The 23,584-nt window shown below is 44.3% G+C and overlaps 1 protein-coding gene across 3 annotated transcripts; it reads right to left on the bottom strand.

Annotated features, from left to right (window-relative positions):
* Positions 1-437: 437 nt before the first annotated feature.
* Positions 438-21,042, bottom strand: sema6dl (sema domain, transmembrane domain (TM), and cytoplasmic domain, (semaphorin) 6D, like). 3 transcript variants are annotated; one of them, XM_034681027.1, is made up of 20 exons: positions 20,741-20,999; positions 14,050-14,224; positions 13,379-13,490; positions 12,236-12,296; positions 11,977-12,039; positions 11,749-11,850; positions 11,411-11,501; positions 11,049-11,168; positions 10,641-10,729; positions 9,604-9,821; positions 9,367-9,498; positions 8,635-8,790; positions 8,002-8,175; positions 7,500-7,640; positions 7,192-7,269; positions 7,025-7,083; positions 6,392-6,448; positions 5,679-5,861; positions 4,375-4,616; positions 438-4,277 (listed from the first exon to the last, which is right to left on the bottom strand). In XM_034681027.1, the coding sequence occupies exons 2-20, from the start codon at positions 14,174-14,176 to the stop codon at positions 3,153-3,155; spliced, it is 3,330 nt and encodes a 1,109-aa protein (XP_034536918.1). In that variant the 5' UTR covers positions 14,177-14,224; positions 20,741-20,999; the 3' UTR covers positions 438-3,152. The 3 variants fall into 3 exon arrangements, with proteins under 3 accessions (XP_034536918.1, XP_034536919.1, XP_034536920.1); XM_034681028.1 differs by lacking the exon at positions 5,679-5,861 and having other exon boundaries at positions 20,741-21,042; XM_034681029.1 differs by lacking the exons at positions 5,679-5,861; positions 6,392-6,448 and having other exon boundaries at positions 20,741-20,939.
* Between the last annotated feature and the right edge of the window lie 2,542 nt (positions 21,043-23,584).

The raw sequence follows: 23,584 nt of genomic DNA on the forward strand, positions 1-23,584 counted from the left end.
TCGATCCTTCCACAGCTCATTGGCGGCTCAGATCTCATGCAGTGAGCAGTAGTTAGTCCAGATGTTTGGTGTCTACAGGAACATACTTCTTTGGAAACTTTCCCACATGCTATCTGGTGTGGTTGACTCTGCGCTGGCCCCAAACTTCAAAACAACCCAGCTCTAAAAATAGTCTTGAGGCTCTTAATCATTCTGCAGACTCTCGCTGTCTCTGATAGTCAAATCACAGAGCTCAGCGAGGACACGAGCAGCATTTCCCCCAGACAAGTCGTGTTGTAGGGACAGAAAACATCTCATAGCTTTTAGGCTGTATTCACAAAGGACTGAGCATCTGATTTTTAAATCTTTGCATCTCCGTTAATGCTCTCTAATACACAAAACATATGACTGAGCATAAGGAACCCAAGGTACAAAAACAACCCCACATGCCGCTCTTTCTGTGCTGTAATGTTTTATTTCAACTATACATGCCGTGTTAAAAAAATCAACAAAATATCATGAAACAAAGACCATCATTATTATTTACACATTCACAGTACAACTTTACAACATATCTACACGCTCAAATACTCTGGAGATCATATATACAGCTGGCCTTGCATCGCCATGTTGCACAGTATTTAAATCAAAAATTACAGGACGAAATCCGGTTCATCTGCACACACCGAGCTCAGACTGAAATATAAAGGCTTCAATTCAGATTGCAACAGAAAGACCCAGTTCATATTGCAATGTACAAGGCAGTTGAGCAGTGTGTGTTGAATGTATGTTTGTCAGTGTGCATGTGTGGAGTAGAAAAGAGAGCCCAAACACTGGTTAGATGACAGGCAGAAAGTCTTTACATACAATCATCACTTGTAAACAAAATGTGGCTTTGGGCTAAACAGGCAACTGACACTCGGATAGGATTGCAGATGTCTCCCGTATAATGAACCCAATGCTAAGAGATGTGATCCCTCAGGCGTCCCTACTGGCCAATAGAAACAATTCCCGTCTCTGCAATCCCGGGGAATTACAGATTCTGCGTGACCGCCGCCCCATGCCAACAGACGGCTTTCACATGAACACTGTGTTAATACATTGGCTGTGGGCAGGATGTGCTGCACTGAGCCGACTGCTCCACAGTACAAGGTCTAACCACCCTACATCCCACTGTCAAGAAAATACATTCACTGCATGGCACCTCCATGTGTTGGATTAACACCGTTCCATTCAACACCAACTTTAAAGGAGAAACATCGATTCATAACCAAAAATGAAATTTTTTGACTATCCTTTTGTAAAAGTCCTAAGTGGAATGTTGGTCAGTTGTTTCCACGTCACTTCAGTTTGGGTTAGGTAGTGGGTTTTCAACACATCCTGCTCATATTGAAGTTTCTTCTATAAAAATGTTTATATAGTATATGACAATAACATACAGAGGACCAATTGACATAGCCAATATCATATAATGTACTAGTTCATTTTTGTGAATAAGGCACACAATGCACAGATTCAGGTTCACTCGCCAAAAAATATTTATACTCCTTATTTATAGTATTTAATTATATACAGGATCTCGTCATTCCCAGCATGACTCATTTGGACACATTGGTAATTGTTGTGTTGATTGTACACTGGCCACTTGCGGGGAAGCTGCACAGGAAACACAGGGGCTGCAGGTGACAGAGGTGTTACATCCATGTATTGTTCTAGGGTTGCTTTAATTTACCTTTCATAGGGTTAATGCAGAAGGAAAAGTTCTAGTGTTCTTCTAATGGGGTCCACGCAAGTTTAAAAGAAGTGCCCTGAAATGTTGAATTCCTTAAAAATGGGCTAAACCATTGGTGTTGCTTTAGTTTCATATGAAAATTATTTAAATAACACAGTAAAACATTATAAAGGCAAATAATTTTGTTCAAAATTCATTTATAGAACGAGATGAGAAATGTATATTTTTCTTAATACCTTTGCTACATTAAGAAAGAAGTCTCTTGAACCACCAGCATTTGCCCCACAATGGGGCAGCGGAGGTTAGAGGAGGTTTCAGTCCTGGAGAGAAGCATTTTGCCCATGTTTCAGTCATAACAGTGTGTTTGGTTGCTTAAAATTGAACTTCTTGGCCTCTGTTTGCAATGGATCAAACACACACACACACACACACCCACTCATACACACAAGCAGCCGTGCACACCAATATCCAAGTCTGGTTGAGAAGAAAATTCATCATAGATGCACATGTTTGTCTAAAACCGATAGCAGCAAATGTACTATGTTAAATTTCCCAGTGAGTAACAGATTCCCTGTCCCAGCATGAATAATGTCACTCCAGCCTAAACAAATGACCAAAAAGCACATCAGAGTGACGAACATGGGGTTTAGCCTCGGTCCAGATGGATTTGAACAAGAGCAAAAAAGAGACGGGAAACAGTGACTTAGGTCTTAGACAGGTCTTTAGGTGCATCCTCTGGCTGAAAGGCCTTATGTGTGTTCTGCCTTAGCACAAACCTGCATTCCACACATGTCACTCAAACACACACACAGACACACACACACATTCATCTGCACTCATTCTCTCTGTCATCTGGCTGTTTTATTCAGCTGTCTGAAGTCATGTTTCTAAAGCAACACGCATACCATGATTTTTGAGTTCCCTCTCCTCTGCCCCCAGCCATCTTACTAACAAAGGCATGGCCTACCTCTCCTCTTTGTTCAGTTCACATTAGTGGGAAGACAGTGCTCAAGGGCAGTGACAAATGAGACCCATTCTTCAAGTATTCCACTGTTTTGACCCTTGTACGACACGCACAGACGCTGTAGCGGCCCAGCGTCAGTGTCCCAAACCGCGTACCTAATATTGGAACGGCTGACACCAAGCCCAGATACAATGGGGTGCAGCAGATTCACCACTGACCACTGTTCATATCCAATGGCTACCATGGCAAGGGAGGGACTTGGAGACATAGGAAGCAAAAAAGCTCCAAGGAGTATCTTTGGCCACATGTTTGATTTTCCCTTTTTAGTGTGAGTGAATGTGCATATCATTTAAAGGGGGAATACACCTCAAGTCGATACACAAACACACACCAGGCCCTACCCCATCCATAGTCCCCCCAAGCACCCAGGGCTCAAAGCTCTACAGTCAAGAGCTCACTCAGAAGTGCCCTTCTGCTTTAATAACTGTACTTGTTGACCACTCGCATCTGTGGAGTCTGTGGGGAAAACCCATTGGGTTTAGGGGGCACATCTGGCTTTAGCGATGGGGTCCGTTTAACCCCCGTGCGAGGGAGTGAGCAGTGCCCATTGTAGCTGCCCTGTCGGGGTACTGAGGATGGGTGGGCTGAGTGCATTCCACCCCCCATTACTCCACCATGGGAGTCAAGTCTGGAGGGGGGTGTTGGAGGCATGTAACCTCCTCTGTTCATACTGTGTTGGCGAGACACAGACACCGACACCCCCATTGTTACCCCATTAGGTGAGGTGGATAAGGAGTGCCTGTGAGAGGCACTCCGTTGGAGTTGATACCCCCCTCTATGTCTCTCCAGGGTTCCCCCATGGCTCAGGCTGCCCGTTGGTGTGGTGGGAGTGGAGGGCAGAGGCACATCAACTCTCTTGGTGGGGCTGTGCCTGGGCAGGGAGGAGGAGGGGGAGTAAAGGGAAGCCTCACGGCTAGGTACCTTAGGGGGTAATTCAGTCAGTTCCTCCATGGGTTCCAGTGTGAGGTGTTGCCTTGGGCGGGGCCCCGATCCCTCTTGAAGAATGGCCTTAGGGGTGGCCACAGAGTCATTGAGGTGTTTTAAAAGATCATTAAGAGTATTCCTGGCATCCACAGACCTTTTCTGCTCTTTCCTACTCCCCTTAGAATCTGGGTTCTTCAACTTCTTCTCAGACGACCGCGGCAGTGTATCATCCTCATCATCAAAGTCAGGGATGTCATGTGTTGCATTGGGCAGAACAACCGCACTGGGGATGTGGGAGTGTCCAAGAGCCAGGTGAGGATGGTGGGGATTTTGAGGAACAGGAGATGAAAGGAACTGAGGACTCTTAGCTGAGTTGGACTCCTTGCGAGGCCCACTGGCCTTCCCCTGAGCCCTCTCCCACTGATTTTTGATGGGCTGCAGGCCTTTCTGTTGAAGCACAGGAGTCGACTCGGGTGTAGGCAGGGCAGCAAGCTCAGGAGGCTGACAACCGTCCCTCAGGATCATGGTCTTGGTATCCCCGTTGGGCGAGTTCAGGTCTTTACTGTTGCTCAGCAGATTGGTGTACAGCTTGGGAGAATCAATGTTGGTTTGGTATTCCTAGGAATGGGAAATTAAAATTGATGAGGTTAGACACAGTTTTACATCTTTAACACTTGCACCACTCTTTAATCTTGCATTGGAGTTTTGGCTGTACCTTTACGGGGCTGTCAAATAGACCATTGAGCTTGACAAAGCTCCCAGTAGAATCAGAGCAGGACGGTGCAGACTCTGCATCCTTGTGGACGTGCCTTGGCTTACGAAGGAACGAGTCTCGGTAGCAGAAAACAATCAGACCAGCCAAGAGTGCACCCATGAGAAAAGCAGCAAACACACAGGTGATCAGGATGTTCATGTGGACCATCTGGTTGGTCTCACCTGCTTGGATATCCCACACACCTATAAAACATTGAAGGATTGGTTAACCCCCTGGTGCAAAGAGTGAAAATGCTCAGTGAAGCATCCCTCCCCATTCAGCAGCAGAACATGTGCATGTTTGTGTGTGGAGACAAACATGCACACATTTCTGCTTTCACATCTCTCCCCATAGGTGTTAAACAGTCAAATACAAGAATTCATTATTATTGACACATTGCTACTCCTATTATAAACCCAGATGAAGAAGAAGGATGGTGAACGTTGGCAGAAGCTGTTAGGTACCCACATCCATTTCACCATCTATAAGAAGCTGTGCTATGTTAGTTCAGAGGGGAAGATTTTCAAGAGTTGCCTTGATCCACGTTCCACTATAAAGGCTTTTTGTCATGCGTTGAAAAGGTACCAAAGGATTAGCAGTGAATAAATCTGAAATAGAGAGTCAAATCCATTTTTTCCCACAAGGGATCAACCAGCGGGAAGTTATTCTGAGGAAAGAGAAGCAGTGCTTGCCTTCCAGTTGTTGAAGGCAAGAGTTTGAATTAAGTTTGTTAGTAACCACAGACATTGAAAGAGTTAGTCATCCACCGTGCGGCCACAGTAGTGTTGTGGCAGAGCAGGCCCAGTCAATGATCTACCAGCCAGGGTAAACTGTAACTTGATCTAGAGTTAATAAATCTATACTGGCAGAAAGAAAAGTGAAATGCAAACAAAAGGGTTTGAAGAAACAAAAAGGGAATAGAGAGTTTGAGTTTTAATGGTGAGAAAGCTGAGTCAATAATTTCAAAGAAGTAAAGAAAGAAAGAATATAAGGAAACTATGTTTTAAAGGAAAGAAAACAACGGTTAAATGAAAATATATTAAGTAAAGAAACATAAATTATATATCAAAAAGTCTATTTGAAATAGAAAGAAAATTTATCTGCCATGTTATTAAATGTAAATCTTAATTGGCTAGCTTTGTGTGGGCTATGTGTTTGCATATGTGAGCTTGTGTGTGGCTTCACATTTGTGCTGTTTAGTGAGTCTTGGCAGCTATCAGATTGGGCTCAATGCAGCATGCTGGCTGCCTCCCTGCGGGCCTTACCCTCTTGGCCCCCTGGGAAAGAGTCTAAAGAATGGGAGGTGGCTGGGTCATCCTGCAGCACAAAGCCTGAGCCGTAGAGCTCTGGACCAGGCTCAGAGCTGGGGCTCTGAGTGGGTAAGAGTACTGGGGGGTGTATGGGCCCACTGGGGTGGACAGTGACTGGCGTTGATGAAAACTCCATGTCTGTGGTGACAAACAAATTGTTAACAAACTGTGCAGACGTGGGTAAAGCATACTGTTATCAACCCGGTTAGTAGGCATGGTCAATGGGTCATTTTTAGGGTTAATGTTTGACACAATGATAAATAAACTTCATCCACTTAATCAAAATATTGAGTTTTCACATTCACAGACCAATAAGAGTACATTTTTTGTTTTAGAGAATTTGGAACGGGAAATAAAGAGGATGCTGAGGTTCAAAGAGGAGTTGGTACACAACAGTAAGGATGCCAAGAGATGGAGGGTGGGCATGCGAAAGGGAGGAGTCCCAACAAGAAGTGATGAGTGAAAGGGAGGAAGTGAATCTGTGCTGAGAAAGAGCACCGATGTCGCCTGGTGAGTCTAGTTTTGTGATGATGGCAAATGAAGCAGGTGACATTAGCAACCAGGAAGTGTTTGGTAAGAAAAGATGAATGGTGACAGTGGCGTAGAGGACAGGGTTGGAGATGCTGAACTCAAGGAAAGAAACCATTTGAGTAAAAGATCAAACTAACCAGAGGTAGGGTCGCCAAATGATTTGTAATCTGGCGCTGATGTAGTGCCCAAAAACGCTAAAAGAATTCAAAAGGACAAGAAATCAGCATAAGGGAATTCAGAAGGAAAAAATAAAGACTAAAATTCCCTAAGAGACACTAAGAGTGCAGTTTAGTCGACTTTTTAATAAAGGTACAAAGCACTCGCTAGCAGTGTCCTTCTCTCAGCGGAGTCACAGGAAGCCCTCTGGTTCTGATCAATACTGAGGTTCAGCTGGGTCATGTTTAGTCGGTACAAATGAAGGGACAGACTTTTTTTAAAAAGTAAAATCAGTAAAGGCACATTTTCTGGCCATAGGACATCTTAAGACCTCTGCCATTTGCACCGGCTGAACATGACCCTGAATTGTACATGTCCATGTTTCGTAAGTTACAGGTGGCCATGTACTGTATGCAGATGTGTGTGTTAATACTGAACATAGACTTATGTAGGGGCAAGTTACTGGAGTGGTTACTGGTGTGAGTGTGCAGGCTCATGGTGTGTGTGGAGATGACTTTGTGTCTCTTTTGCGTACGTGTGTGTGTCAGTGTATGTGTGTATCTGTTTGATTGTGTCTCAGGATAGATGACATGGCATGGAGATGAGAGTCGTACCATGACAGTCTCCAAGGTGGGCTGTATTTCCAAATTCAACGTCCTGCTCATATACAGTCCTGAGAAAGAAGAAAAGATAGACATAGTCAGACGACTGATGTAAGACTTCTCATAATCTCATTTCTAATCTGTTATATTTTTCGCTGTATGCTGCAGCTTTAACTCACACAACACCAGGCTGTATCCTCTCACAGGCTCCATGAGGCCTCCAGCCGCAGTAAGGATCTCTTGAAGCAATGCAAGACCTAGTGTCCAAGAAAGAAAAACACACACAACATCAAACCACTGGGTTTAATCATTCCGGGAAGCGCTCTATAAACATTTGTGACTGACTGAACATTAACCAAGAATCATGCGGGGAATTGTTATCGTTGCTTTTATGACATTTACTGAAAAACAAAACAATAAAGTCATAAACCTATGACCGACTGAGGCACATTTTGAACCCTTACGTGGGAATTTGTGCGTTACTTACTTGTGGCAGGCAGAATGCCTTTCACAGCGACTCAGGGGAATACGGATGACACAGCTTGAAAAGGCGACATACAGGCTGTGTGCGTCTTTGTCCACGTGCAGCGAGAGGACACGCTTGTCATCCTCACGGTTAGACAGGCACCTGGGAAAAGGGAAGGGGGAAACATGATCAGGGGTTTATCAGATAAGTCTGTCTACTGTTTCAGTCTCGGTAGATTTAATCACTTGTTAGGTGGAGAAGGCACATAAAGCTTTTCCCTTGCAGTTTAACAAGATTGTAACCTCTGACACCCTGCAGCTTGTGTATTCATATCCAAAAATAAACAGAGAAAAAAGCCTCATACACACACTGTTCCTGCACAGAGAGCAGACAGACAGGCTCTGCCATCTGTGCCAGGAAGCTTCACTTTAAGAGTTGCTGACTCCTCGGCCAGAAAGCAGAAGGGAAAGGGAAATAGAGAACAGCGGCAGACAGTGAGAGTGTGAAAAGTGTGTATTCCTACTTGGCCCTGTTGAAGACATCTATCTCCTCCAGAAGCAGGCTGTCGTTCAGGGACACAGAGGTGGTCTTGGCCAAAACCTTGAGGACAACCCCTGACTCAGCCCCGATGAACACCACTGTGTAGTTCTTGTGAGGTCCTGCTTCATTGTCCACAGCCAGCGCTGTCAGTCTGTACCTTCACACGCAGCAGAGGAGCATGTGTTACTCACAGCAGGGGTGCAAAATAGGAGAGACCATTTTGAATACATAAATCTGTCCGTCTGTTGAGTTACAAGAGGTCAGTTTTTTTTTGTTTCTTCATTGCATTTTTTATCACCATCTGGGCTGTAATGAAATACAGGACGCAAAAACTGAAAATAAGTGTAAATTTTATTGTCTTCATGTGTGCTAAATGCTAACTGCTGAGAATTAAACTATACTTTTCAGCACTGATTCAAATGTCTGCATTCACCCTCACGATTTGCACCAAATACTGCATCACATTCTTCAAAAGTTAAACATGATTTTATTTTTAAGAGACACTTTTGAAAAGACATCATGAAAATAAGACGTCAGCTGATTTTTAAAAGGCATGATGAAAAAAGTGAGTTTCTTTTTTTCTGTTCATGCATCTTGAATGTGCTTCTGTGTTTACCTCACGCGAGTCTTCGTGAACCACGGCTCATCCCCAACAGAAGGCACTGCTGTGTCCATGAGAGGGTGGGACTTGATGAACTGCAGGGTATCGTCGGGGAACTCGATGGAGCTCTTAAAGGACGCAGCTGGACCGTGACCTGCACAGCACCCAGGTCTGAGATGGAGGGTGCACAAGAAGAGAGGGCTAAAGGTCAAAGATCAGCCCGTGCGATCACACACAGGGGAGTCATAATGTGTATGGAGATGGATGAAAAGTGCAAAAGGGAGGGTGGAAGGAGAGGAGCAGGTGCCTATTAGGATCACAAAAAGGCCTCAGCTGGAAACATTAAATATACATATGCATGGTTATCCCCCATCAATGATTCATCAGGGTAATGAGGTGCTCTGTGGACTTTGTGTTTTGGACAGAGGGCTGGCCTACAAATATACATGCGGACTGTAAACAGGTTAAATATGCAGCACGTCTAATTATGCCAGATTAATAATTTAATCATCAGCAGATGGTGACTGTGTGTGTGCTGGGTCAAAGCTAATAACTTGGTCTCTTATTAGAGAAAAATATTTGATTTCATTGGGCTCAACCTGGACAAAGAAGGGTTATGAAAAGGGGACAGAATGACAGGTGGTAAACAGCTGTTGGCAGGCACCACCTGCTTCTTTCCCTCCCTTCTTGGACCTTAGAAGATTTGTGATTTTGAAGTTTTCTAAAGGAGAGAGGCTCAGTTCTTACCGAGGTTTGGGCAGCTTCTCTTCTGGAAATGGAGTCCACACAGAGTCAGGAGTTTTCTGTTCTTTGAACCGGCCCCAGAATACTTTCTCTATGTCGGCCATGGAGAAGGCACACACAGCTGACCCTGGGATACTGTGGAGAGGGAGAAAAAGAGTTATATACATGTTTGCCTTCAGAATTTCTTATTCCATCCCTCTGCATTTGTTGTATCGATAACTAACAGTAGCCTTTGCTCACCTGTTCATCTGCGTGGTGAACACACCCACCACAGAGGGAACGCCATTGATGTCGATGATGTCAGTGATGGACTGAAGCACGTCGAAGTAGAAGAAGGAGTCCCCCGGCACGGAGCAGTTCAGCCTTGCCTTCACAAATGACGTCCAGTGCTTCTCCAGCACCCGCTGCGACCCACCGACGTCGTTCTTACAGATCCGGGCCACTCGAGAATACACAACCTGTGAGGAGGAAGAGCGGGGCAGCTGAGTGAACGTCACTAAAAACACTTCAACATGATGAATAATGTATCTGTCCATCCGGTAGCGACTCTGCACTGCAACTTGAGCACACACTTGTCTGTGACTGTGTGCGTGTGGAGGTTTTTTAACCTGACTGGGCCAAACATGGATGACCTAACACTGTGCTGTGAAATGTGTGTTAGATTGCAGCTATAAGAGCATAAATAAACAGTGTGAAGCAGTTGGTTTCAATAGTTTTAATAATTAACCAGGGCAAACCTCCATCAGAGGCCAGGTGTCACTAGGGCATTAGTGAGGTTGAAATATTTATCGTCTGGTCGCTGATGGAGGATTCTGGCTTCCTGTGGCTCAACTAGACCAGCTCAGGATGGTTGAAATCTGAAGTTGGCTTCAAACACAGAACATCCTAATGCTCTCTGCATGTGTGTGTGTGTGTGTGTGTGTGTGTGTGTGTGTGTGTGTGTGTGTGTGTGTGTGTGTGTGTTTGTCATAGGAGGGGGGCAGAAACAGAGCGTGCAATCACCAGAAGAGACAAATCCTCTAGCTGTGTAATGGTTTTACATTAGTAGAAAATTCCCAGCAAACGCAGGCAGTCGAAATGTCTTGTGTATTCTAATGTGTTTCTGTCATCGCCTGAATGAGCCCCATTACCACTGGGGCCTTGTGTGGCAGGATGGCATGCACAGAGGGAGGTGTCAGGCCCTTTTTTTTTTTTTTTTTTTTTTCTGGAGATCGCCCTGCATGCTGCATCTGTGTGGAATATGTGATGCTTTATAAACAGTAGGTGCGTTGTCTTACCTTGCCCAGATTGCTGTGCTCGACTGCAATCTCTCGGTAGAAAAAGTACACATAATTCCCGTACTCCGCTGCGTGCAGGAAATGAGGTTCTGAGGGAGAGACAGAGGCGGAGAGTTGAAGTGTATTTCTGCACCGTCACCACCGCCGCGCATGTTGAATATTTCAGGGATTTGTACAAGGCTGTATATGACTGGGGGTGACCTAGATTGCCTGGGAGAGAACAGGCCATATCCCCCTGGATCTTGGCAAGGCAGGAGAGCTCTCTATCACTCCAAAAAACAGCCCTGACAGCCTCGTACATACATACACCATGCAAAGGCACCATGGGCATTAGCTAGCTGGCAGGTACACAAGTGTATTTCCAGAGAGAAATAAAGATTGAGAGTTATGGCGGGGCATTTCGCTTACCTTTCAGCCATTTGGAGTCGTATTTGATGGTCCTCAAGGCCGATCCATCACCCATGCTGCGATAGATGACAGAATCACTGGCCTGGAAGTCGGCTACAGTTGCAGAATACAACTTCCCCTCTGAAATACAAAACAAAAAAGGAGTACAGTCACCGAAAAACTAGGATACACTGCTCTTGTATTCTTTGTTGTTTCTCTTCGTTTATAAGGCCTAATTGGTGGAGCTGTTATCGCTGCAGGCACAGTTTTGCTCTGGCAAAGACACAGAGGTGATAATGAGAGCATAAGCAGGAACACATTAGTGTTTCTTCAGCGGGACCAACTATGTGTGTGTAGGCGGGTGTGTGTGGTTGACCCCTTACCAGCGAAAAGGGCAACGTTGGTTTGCTTTGAGTCAAATGGGCACCGGGCCAATCCATTGATCTCCTCCCCATCAAACTCGAGGTTATCAAGCTGAAGGGAACACAACGATCACCCACACATTAGAGGAGTATTGTCAGGGGACACAGTGCAAACAGAACATATTAATACACCAGTGAGCAAATATACAGTCATACGAAAGTCAAGGAGTGCTACTCAAATGACTCCCATCACACTATTTCACAACACTGTCTTTTTGCATGTAGTACATTCTGCAGGTTACAGCATGCAGACTGTGATTTGTTTTAATGACATGTTAGCTTTGAGCACTGATACTCACCCTGTAGTATCTGCACATGGGGTTAAAGCCGTTGGTCCCACAGATGAACACCAGGTCATCATTTCTTGGTACCAGCACTTTAATGAAGTTGTGACACTCCTCCTGTTACCAGAATCACAACATATAACAGCATTTTTAAGAGGCAGTCGGCTTCTCTGCTCACAGTTTCTGTCAGAGTGATTTAATGTGATGCCAAAGTTACGAGGTAAAAGAGTTTTTAATACGCACTCTGTGTTTTCCCCTGACGGCACACATGTCTCTGTCGACTTGGCCCGATCGCCATGTAAGCTTCTGTCAAAACAAACATAGAGCATTAGAAACAAGCACGGCAGAATGAATACACACATGCACACACACATACACAAGTCCTCCCGTTTCTACTCTCTCATTTTACAGCCTGTCCAGTGTGATGAATGGCTCTGTATTTCTGTATGGAAGTCTTGTAGTGTTGGTGGAGAAGAGGAGCAGCTCGTGGTGGGAATCTTACTCTGTAAGGGATGATCTCATTCCTGTAGGATTCTCTTAGACTGACGAGGTACACCTGATCTCTGTGGACACAAGGAAACACAAAGATGAGTGACAACACACAACCAGATACAGATAGACACTTACACATGACAATCCAGGGCTTCATCATTTTATTCATAAATATTAGAATAAAAAGTTAAAGATTATATTTTCTTTGTGTGTTCCTATTTCTTGTTTTCATTCTTAGAGGACTTGCTCACAATATCATTCCCAATTTTTCAGACTCTGTGCTATTTTTAGAATATTTTTGATCTGAACTTGTCATGAGAGGACCACGTTAAGTCTAACGAGTTTTTTCAATTCCTTTTTTTTGCAGCAGGAAGCTGTTAACTTTCTGGATTGTAACACCATGGAGGGAAACATTTTTCTTCTTTCTTTTAAAAACCTGAGTGTTTTCTTTTTTTTATTAAATCCTGTAATTTAGCAGTTTAATTTTCTTCTTTTGCAATTGTACAAATCTGTGTTATTTTCAGAACAAACTAGTTGTTGCAGACTAACTACATGATGGATTTTGAATTATGTGCAAGTTGTTGTGATATGAGAATCTAAATATCCTTTCTTTCTTTCTTCAGATGACACCTTGATGTTGTTTTGATTACACGTGGAAAAGGCTGTGATTTTTTATGGTTTAATCAGCCCACAAAGTACAAACCTTGGCTTCACTTGAGTAAAAACATGGGAATACTGAATAACTTGAAAAAGGAGGATCCACCTGTCAGCTGTGATACATGTGGTGCTGATTACAGAGGCTCCGTAGGTGGGAGTTTTATCCTGTAGATGTCCAGGTGATTTCCAGCTACAATATTAGTACCTGTGGTTGGATTAATCCAACTACCCATAAATACCAAAAAGACATGTAAAGATGCCAAGAAATCCCTGACAGAGCGTCAGGCCGACGTGATAGACGCCTTTCAGGGATCAATACAGGCCATATACATCAGCTGCAGCCTGAGGAGCCGCAGATCCAATAACACTAAGAGCTTTTTCCCCCCTCTTATGCCACTGTTTACCTGCCAAGAAGGGAGCGAGTGTATCAGTGTGGGGGATGTGTGAAAGAGAAAAAGATAGATAGAGACAGTTTGCATGTGCGTGCTGAGTTTACCTGCCAGCGATGAACAGTGTGTCCTGTATCTTGGTCATGAGCTGAAAGTCGAGGCGATGCTGTGACTCGTTGCCAGAGGGCCGGCCTCTGAACACAGGGTACCTCCGTGAAACTGTAAAGACAGCACACACGCACACATGCTATTAACGGCAAACTCATGGTGGAAGCAGAAGATGCTCTTGCACGGACAAACAGCACTCTCCTGTTGCTATATTTAACTCTGCTGTGCCTGTTGAAAATAAATATGCTGTATGCATGCTTTAAATAAATCCCACAGCAATTAAGCTAATGGTACAGTACAAACACAGACTGTATATTCTGTTTGATTATACCTGTGTGTCATTTGTGCATTAGATAATGTCTGCCTGTGTCAGCACATCTCTGTTCTCCCCGTACATCACAGAGATGAAAATGAAATCCACTTAATGCTACAGCTGACCATACAGCAGATTGATTTTATTACTGTGGATATGGCATGCTCGTAAACTGCTGACACGACTGGACTGAGGACTCTGCTGCTGTTTGTCTTTATTCAATGTGACTGGTAAAAGTAAAAAGTGCATTTTACAGATAGTTGCCTATTCTTTTCTTTTTTTACAGTGAAGTTGCAGCTATTGTTATATCTCCCTCTCCCATCTCTGCTGAGTTCATCTGCATGCCCGCATACTCACAGTGTGCGTCAACGACATCGAGGGGTACGGTGTCCTCTGGGAAGCTGACTGCGAGGAGAGTGCGTGAGGCTGTCAGCAGCAGCAGCAGCAGCAGCTCACTGAGCAGAAGCACAGCTCTCTGGCCCATGGCTGCTCACAGACGACACTTCCTGTTTCACACTAGTGGAGATGTTACCTGGAAACACACACACAAAAGGAATACATTTGGTTCTCAGCGTGTAACAGGCTCCATATGAATTGCAGCAGCAAACTTAGGTCTTATGCAAACTAAGACGAGATGATCATCATTTTTTTCCTTTATGTCTGATACCTAAACTTAGGTATATCAATAACGAGCAAGCCTCTGACTTTTACTGCTGCTTTTGCAAGCTTTACTCAACATTACGCTCTGCCAGCATCACGTTGTGCCTGTCTGTTATTGCCGCACCATAGTTTAACTCCAACCAGTTGATTTTGGGGGCTAGCCTGTTACCGTATGTTGCATTGACTAGCCAAATACTGCATTTCAAGTTGTACTAGAGGAAAAAGCAAGTCTTATAAACCAGACCTTAACAATAGTCACAAAAAACAAACTCCACCACCCACTAGAAGACAACCATAAGGTATACATTATGCCCTCTCTGGCATCTTGATGACTGAGCTCTCAGTGGCAGTGCTTTGGCGTTTCCCCTCCACCTCTCGGCTGCATCTGCTGTCTAAGGGAAGGTCAGCCAACTGACCAGCGGGGTGTCTCTGTGTGTGTTGGATGCAGCGGAAGTCCGCTCTGTTAGAAGCGTAGCAGGCCTGCTGTCTCTGTACATCTGTGCTCTGATTGGTTAGTCTCCAGGTCAGGCTTAACACTCATCAGCACATTGCAACTTCATCACCATCACTGTTGTGGCCTCTGCTCTGACATTAGCTGACTTCTATTGGTGCTCTGTTAGCGGTTAGCGCTGTAGCATGCCCTCTGGGCGGCTGTGTGTTTTGTTGCAGTGCAGAGATTAACTCATCTTTGTGTCATGCAGGTCTACTCATGAGCAGTTGTTTGGACTTTGGAGTTCATTTTTGTGTGATTGCTTGTAATTCATCTGATTGTAGACATGATATTCAGGAAACTCCGTCAGTAATAATTCATGGTGGGAGTGGCAGGGTTTAGTGTGTATGTTAGTGTATGAAGGGGTTCTTTAGAGACAGACTGTGTCTGTGCATATTAATGATCAGTGTACATTCAAATATTTATAAGGCAAACAAATTATTCATGCAGGCAAAGCTTGAACGGATATAAACAATTTACCGGGAGACGTCACACAGGCAGAGGGATGGATTAGCTGGAAACACACTGAGATACACACACATGGCTTCACATACAGAATCCTTCTTTCAAATGGGGTAACGCATAGAGTGACAAATGTGCACACACACACACACACACACACACACACACACACACACACACACACACACACACACACACACAATATTGACTCATTTTTCAATTAGCCCCTAAGCACACCTGCTCCAGTGCTGTCTGTGTGCCCCGCCTGCCAAGCCATTAGTGCCGTGATTGATCCACACAGGAAGCATGCTGGATTAGCAGCAGACAGGGGCAATCTATGGACTTTTACATATCACTTTGTCCATGTGTGAACTTTATAACCCACTTTCTGTTCACTTTTTCATGAACATTATGTCATTTGTGTCTTAAAATTACTCCAAACCCAGTTATGAGTTATTACACAAATGGTCCTCAAGTAGAAAATAAGATGTCATGAGATGTGGGAGCAACAATATATATCATCAGTGTGTCCGCCTTTTGCTGCTGCACATGGATTATATTACAAACAAACTGGTTGCACTCCCTTGAAGCCTATACTCTTATTTAAAGCACTGAGCTTGTTTACCAGACACTAATGATCCAGTTCTTGTCTTAGCAGTAATTGTAAGATGAAGTGTCACTAAAATGAATGGAAGCCGAGAGGATGGACGCAGAGTAGTGCCAGCATGTTTTAGTCATCAATAGTGTGTAATCATGGCTATTCAGTCCTCTGTGGGGTACTGAGGCTTTTCAAAAGAGCAATGTCATTATGATTGAGTAATGCAAGAACTGGACGACACAGTGTTTCATCTCAATTCATCCACTTAATAGTAAAATTACAGGATTGATGTATTGACAGAAAAGAGCCACTTGACTGGAGCTCAAAGGTTGCTTTGTCTTTTTAAAGATACAAAAAATAATGCAGGAACTGTCTCCAGATTCCAGATAAACAATAAAATCCTGGCACGGATCTGTGCACACGGGCGTCCACATCTTTACAGACCAACAACTGTCAGCAGTTTAATTTAAAGGAGAATGGATGATAATGCACTGCTCGGATAAACACTGGTGTTCCTTAAAAGCATTGCAGCTGTTTTCTTTTACTACCTGGTTGAGACACTCTCGCACCAAGAAAGGTGCTGTATTAAAAGCCCAGCAATAAATCGCTGAGTGTGTAGGAGCGGCCCGGACAGAAATAGATACCAGACGCACAACAATAGAAAAAACAGGACAGCTATGAAAAGTAAATAAACCAAGCTGCACATTTGGATTCTATAGTGCTATCATACAGACAGCAGACTGAGCGTGTAGTCCAGACTGTGTCCACAGGTAAATCGTTTTCCTGCTTGTCAGAGTTCTGCTCTAAATCCCTTCTTCTTAAACACACACTGCTTTCTTTCCTGCCATTCTCCTTCACTTAACAATTCAGGAGAAAAACACTTCAACCAGACTCAGAAGCCCTGCTCTGATCTCCCATGATTCCTTGCATGGTAATAGCCACACTGCTCTGCGGAGGCGAAGGCGAAGGCTTTCCTCTGAAACTTTTAATGTAAAACAGAAACAGAAGACATCCAGAGGTCAGCGATCTAAAATTACTTCTCAATCTCTGGTGAGCCCCAGCATGTTTTCTATTGACTATTCCTTTGCGCTCTCTGGTTCCTGCCCTCCAGTGTGTGTGTGCAATTGTGTGTTGGTGTGTGTGCATGCACATATAGGCCTCAACAAGCCTAGAGACGCTGGGCTTGTCACGCAACTCAGTGCCATTCAGCCTTGCCTCACTCTACCTCTGTTATTACAGGCTTTTCAATGCCCTACAACCACGCACTTTCCTTGCTGATGTTGTTGGCTCAGGCCCATGGTGTTAAACATGGGGAAGGGGAGGGGGGTCTGCTGGATTTGCCATATCTTCTGGTGGTGGGTTTTAGGGGTCTATAGCCCCATTTCTGGTGGTTACAGCTAAAGATTTAGTGGTCCAAGCTTATAATGACAGATTAACACATATTTTACTCTTAGCTGTGCTTTTACTGGCATATATCGGCTGTAACTTCTCCTCCACCGCTGTACTGAATGGATGTGTTGTTGCGAGAAGGTCCTGTTGGGAGGAACAGAGGCTAATAAAAAAGGATGGCAAACAACAGCGGTGCGTGAGGTTTCGTAAGTCGTGTGTGAATGTGAAGGGTGGATGTAATCCCAGCACAACAATGGCCGTTGCTGGAGGCTGCTTGTCTTGTCATTTTGCACCATACTGAGCTGTAAACGTAACAGCACTAGAAACCAGATACTAAGGAGTACAGTTTCAGACATTTATGCTCATCATACAAGTCTTTCTACATGCGCAACTTGTTTGTCCATAACTGGATTTCAATTCTAAACAGTTGCTCTGAGAAAGTAATCAAGACGCAGCCGCACAGGAGAGTGAGTCAGCCTGATGATTAGAGCAGCCACACAGGCCCAGAAATGATTACTACTCCATTTCCCACTCCAATAATAACCACTACCCCTGACCGTGTGCTATTTACCCAAGGATCACTTCTGAGGAGGCCTGGTTGGACTTGTTGCTTCAGAGATTTGGCAGGAGGAGAGCCCTGTGCCACCCTAAACCGTGCTTCCCTCCCTTTCGTGTCTACCTTGGCGAGAGGAGGAGGAGGAGTGAAACAGGAGAAAGGCTGTTCTCAGCAGTAGTCCTGCTATAGAAGAGCACAAAGGGGGCTGAGCTGCAGGTGTGACCATGCAACAAAAGGGGCTTTGGGCAAGTCAACACAATAGAGCCCCACCCCCGTTTAGTGGACCTTAGTTAGCCAGAGCAGTTCTGGGGCTCCTAAAAAGGGGTTCAAAGCAAACTGTACAAACATCTTGACTCCAAATGCTGCACATGGGGTTCAACTTTTACCGCCTCACCAAATTAGCATTGAACAACCTGATTTCAGAGCTGCAGTTTAGGGTAACCATAAGGCTGTAGGGTTTAATGGCGGCTGTTCCGGGGTTATGGCCGGCTGTAGAGGAGGTTAACGGTGATCGTTCCGCTTGCTGAGTTGTGACCCCGCAGCCAGTGAGGCGGAGTGAGACACAGCAGCCAGCTGTGCTGTCAACAAACCAATGGCTGGTTCTGATGCTTGACCAGGCCAGAGTGTGGTGCTCGTGCCAACATTAACTTTGTAGTTTGTGTAATTTTGTATCTCTGTGACAGAACTTCTGTATTCTGCTAAACTGGGAAACGTTCAAATCAGGTTTATTTTTGTGGTCTTTATTTCTGTGAAGGGACTGAACTGGTTTTAAGAATACAATTTGGACAAACTCCAACAAATGTGTTTCCTTTTTTAGATTGAATTAAGCACACCCGTCCTACAATTAAAACTTCACAACTGAACCCTTTATTGTTTATTTTCTTCCTCTCCTTTTCACAATTCCCTTAATTTGGCCAAATTTACTTTAATATGGCACAAAGGAACACTTCTCTCACTCTGTCACATTTACACGCCTCTTTTGGAAGCAAATGAACCACAATGATGTCTATGTTGTCATTCATCTTATCTTTCTTCTCTTTTATTGGCTGGATAATTTTTCAAGTTTTGCTTTGGATCTTCCGCTCCTCTCTTTGCGCACACAGACCCTGCAGCAGCCCGGGCTCTGACGCTTGTATTGTGGGGACCAGGGCGTAAAGGCATTCAAGTTTTATCCGTGGTAATTCTTTTCAGAGCCCTTTAGCCCACATGTTGGACTCGTACAAAAGACAACAAAGACGCGGGGGACAGCGGTGAAGTGACAACAGTGATGGGGCTGCGTTTAAACTGCCTCCACAGCTCCCAGTGCATGCACGGGGCTGGGCTCTCCCTGCCTCAAAGGATGTTACGAGCGTCTCTCCAACATATTATCCAGTTTAAGACTGACACAATGAAATTGGGAGTACAGTAAATAGATTAAAAGCATCAAATAGAGAGCGAAGGACAACACATGAGTCAAACTGCCCGTCCGATCTCGCCTTTAATTGTTGGTTACAGTGTTCGCTGGCATGGTCCGTTCACTAGTGTGCACGTTAGCTTTGTTTCAAGTTAATTTTTGCAAAGTCTCAATGTAATTAAATGTTTTTAAAAATGAAATTCATTTTGGAGAAATTAGAAATGAATAATGTTGGCTATTTTTTACAAAACGATGTGGAGTAGTTTTAATTATCCACATAAAGGGTTCGTTGGAGACCAAAACTGGCGTGGTTCGGATTTCACTGTCATAATAGGCCCATGTATATATTGGCGTTTAATTTACCCACCCCTTTAAATATTCTGTTCATAAAGTAGCTTTCCGGACAGTGGGCTAAAAGAACCAGTAGTAATATGCCCTCCAGTAAACCCAATTTCCATCTTAATAATGTAACACAGAGTGTATCCTCCAAATATACTGTTATCAATAATTGAAATTCACCGAGAACACCTACCTTAGGTGGCCGAATTCACTCATGAATGAAGCAATCCGACTGAATGCCATATTCCTTTGGTAATCCATATAAGAGAAAACACCCAGCATGTATTATTCCTGATATTCACAGCTCCGTCCGGACCACACTTTTCCCTTTTTCATCCAGTTGCGCACAGATTTCAGCTCCGCTCGGCACATCCGAGCATTTAGCCTGCCTGCTCTGTGTCCGTCCCCGGGCCCCTGAGCTCTGATGACTGATCTTCAAAGCTGTGCCACGACCACACAGCCCCCTCCCTCATACAGCGCTACACCAGCCCCTTCCACTACTGTTAACTTTGCGAAGCCGAGGGAAAAGGCATAAACATTAACGACGCGCGATTCGTGCTACAGCGCGCACATGTTAAATCATTGATTCAACGCTGATTTAATATAATAGAGGGCGTGTGAAGGGACCGGGAGCATGATAGGGCACATATCCACCTGAATGCAAACAACTACATGAAACAGAAGTCTGTACCATACCCTTTTAATTCTAATAGTCTTATCTCATGATTAACTTTGGGTTTGATATGCTACCTAGTGTAGTTGTGCATCCTGGAGCTGTTATGAGAACGATTTTCGACAGCTTAATTTGGAGGTAAAGTGCCTCACAAAGAAAGAAGTGAGTAAACAGTTTAGGTCTGGTGTACTCTGTTACACCTCTTTGAAAGCGTTGAAAAGACCCTACGGTGCAAAACCGTCAGAGAAATGCTGCCAGCGCTAAAGGCAATGAATGAACAGTGAAATGGATTGGAGCTTGAGTAAAAATAGTCCGGACCTGAACTATTTCTGTCCTGCAACCATCAGTTTTGCAGAGCAGCATAGCTCCGTGGTCAGAAGAAATATTTAGTATCCCAGCAAAGACTTCTCTTCTCTCTAGTTTTCCCTCGACTTTCACTGCGTAATGCTGCGCAACAAAGTAAATCCACGTATCGGCGAGAAACTCACCTCATCTGAATTCCTTATTTTGTATCCTTTCGTGTTGCTGTAATCCAGAAAAGAAAATTGTGCGCGTCGTAGTGAATCAACTTCTCCTGGCTGGGAGAATAACAAACTAATACACGGCAAATGGTGTAATTCGACCCGTGCTAAGTCAATCCATCCACAGAGAGAGACCCGCAGCCTACCAATAAGCAGCGCTCTCTCTCCAGTCCCTCCCCCCACCATCCATCTCTCCTCAGTTTGGTTTGGGCTCCGGCTCTGCTTTGCTCTGGCTTCCTTCCTTTCTTTCCAAGAGCTCGGAGAGAAAGAGAAAAAAGCGACCCCCTCCCTTCTAGTTCTCCTCCTGTGTGACCCCGTATTGCCCCCCCTCCTTCTGTTAAACCCCCATCCCCCAACTCCAAGTCAGCAGAGTGCCTAGTTAAAATCATTTCAGCTGAGTTGTGACTGCTTTGTAAAACACAGCTTTAGAGATGTCTGGATTTAGGAGGGAGACTAGGCACATACCCCTTTCTTCACCAACATAGCATGCATCTGTTTTTTGTATTAAATGTGAGGAATAATATTTCTGAGACATTGCAAAAAAGTAGAGAAAAAGTCCAGAATTGAGAAAAACAGCTCTGCAAACCTGAGCTTTACAAATGTTTACAAATGTTCAAGCCATTAAAAAGAATACAGCAGAATGAGTCTGCAAACAATACAGGATAGTACAACCTCAATGAATCTATTGAGGAATACCTCAAACTTTCCTCATCCTGTTCCTGTTTGAACAAGCTCCATGCATAGGCATTAGGCATTCTACATGTGTATGTAAACACCAGTGTGAGGACATGTTTCCGTATGCATGCGAACTCGAAGCCATCATCGAACGTGTCAGGTCATTCCAGCCAGGTCGGCCGGGCCCAACAATGGAGCCCATTTGCACCCCATTAGAGAGGCAGGTTAGCAGATGTGTGAGAATCTCTCCCGCATGAACACACACACTCTTGACAGCCCCCATTATTAGCTGAGAAAGTGGGATCTGCATCTCAATACTTGCACAGGAAACACTAGTTTGCACTGCTGATCTGCCTGATCCCTGTTTGGCAATTCTTTGTCTTCCCCTGTCCCCTTCATCCACCCTCTTCTTCTTTTTTTTCTCTCTATTTGAAATAGCTTATTATTGATATCTGCTCTGATGTCGACAGAACCTCTTTTTCCCTCAGTCTCCCTATTTCTCCTCCATTGTTCCTCCAATCTAATCAGGGTTATCACAACCTATGGAGTCCAGTCTGTCATTTACGTGACTTTCATTCCCTTTCTTCTGGCCTCTCCCGCTTCAATCCTGCCACTCAATGCGGCTGTCAGTCCCGGGTTACTTCTCTGTGATGTCCTTGTATTCTGTGGGGACTGAATCAGCACAGCATCTATTATGGTGGGAGAGAGGGGGAAGACGGATGGATCAATGTGTCGAGATTTTGCGCAGACGCAGGTACTGAGTGTCAGGATGGGTGAATACATGTATGGATCTGTGGGTGTCTGGTGATGGCTCGGTGTATTGATTGGTTCTTTTTCAGTGAATTGACAGTTTTATCATGGGTGTAATGGCAATGTGATACCATTCCAGTGGGTTTTTAATAGGTTTTGGTGCACTTCTGTCAGCTATGACAATTCTTAATGTGCTTGTAGTACACTTCTTTTGCTACTTAAATGAATTGTTACCATTTTGAGAAAAGAAAAAGGATAATTTGCGATTTTTATGTCCTACAGGATGATCTGAACATGTCCTGTTTTATGAAATATTGATGATTATCCTGAAATTGAAGAAGCCAAATGAGAAAGAGAGAGAAAGCGTGATGAGAATTTTTACTCAGAAGTTTTGGTTTCTTTTAATTCTTCTTCACTTTTAATGCAAAACCAGACTTTTTCCTTTCACATTTTTATGCTGTGGGAAAGTAAGTGATCAGCAAATGAAGGAGATCTGTCATATTAACAAATGAAGGAGTGATAGAAATGGAGCAGATGGGTGAATGACAAAGGTTTTGAGACTAATTGCATGTTGGAATTGATAGTGAAGATGGACAGATGAATGTATTGATGTTGGGAGATGGAGAGATGGATGGTGGGAGAGAGGAGTGATATGCATAGAGAGTGGGGGGTTTAGACAGAGGACAGAAGGCCGGTGCTACTCCGAAAGCATGATATGCTCCCCTGGGGACCCTGCAGTGTGTAGGTCAACTCCAGGGGGTGTGTGAGGGTGGGCCTTAGGGTGCAGGGGAGAATGACAGGGCTTGGCCTGAGGTTGGGCCTACCAGAGAGTTCACTACCCTCCACTCCCTTATTTACTGCCTGAAATGCCTGTACAGATGGCAGCGTGTCAAAGATGGAGGCTGCAGGTTTAAGGTTAGGGCTGAGACCAGACACAGAGTTAACCACAAGGTTGGATGTTTTATTACAACATCACCTTTCCCACCAGCTAATCAGAGGACTTAAAGAGTCTGAAAACCTGACAGCAGGTTAGGAGATGTGTCTAGAATAGTCTGACTCACAGGATTTAGACCTTGGGTGAATGTCTGCTGTCGGACGCTGATTTGAGATGGAATCATTCCCCCTCTGTTATGGGCTGTTTGCAGTTTTTGAAATCCCTGCTGCTATATGAAACTCAACAACCCTCCAATCTAGCAGCCTACGAGCTGAAAAGGACAAGTTTTTACAGAGATTGGGATTGTGAAACAATGCAGCTGGTCTCTTATCTGTCGTATGCATCTTCAGATGTTTTGTAGTATTTTCACAAGAATTTCACCACTTTAATGCCAGTGCTCACCTCCTCCCAAAGTTACTTCTCACATATCATTTTGTAAGAAACCATCACTA

This window comes from Notolabrus celidotus, chromosome 3 (genome assembly GCF_009762535.1).
Source record: "Notolabrus celidotus isolate fNotCel1 chromosome 3, fNotCel1.pri, whole genome shotgun sequence".
Taxonomy (NCBI): domain Eukaryota; kingdom Metazoa; phylum Chordata; class Actinopteri; order Labriformes; family Labridae; genus Notolabrus; species Notolabrus celidotus.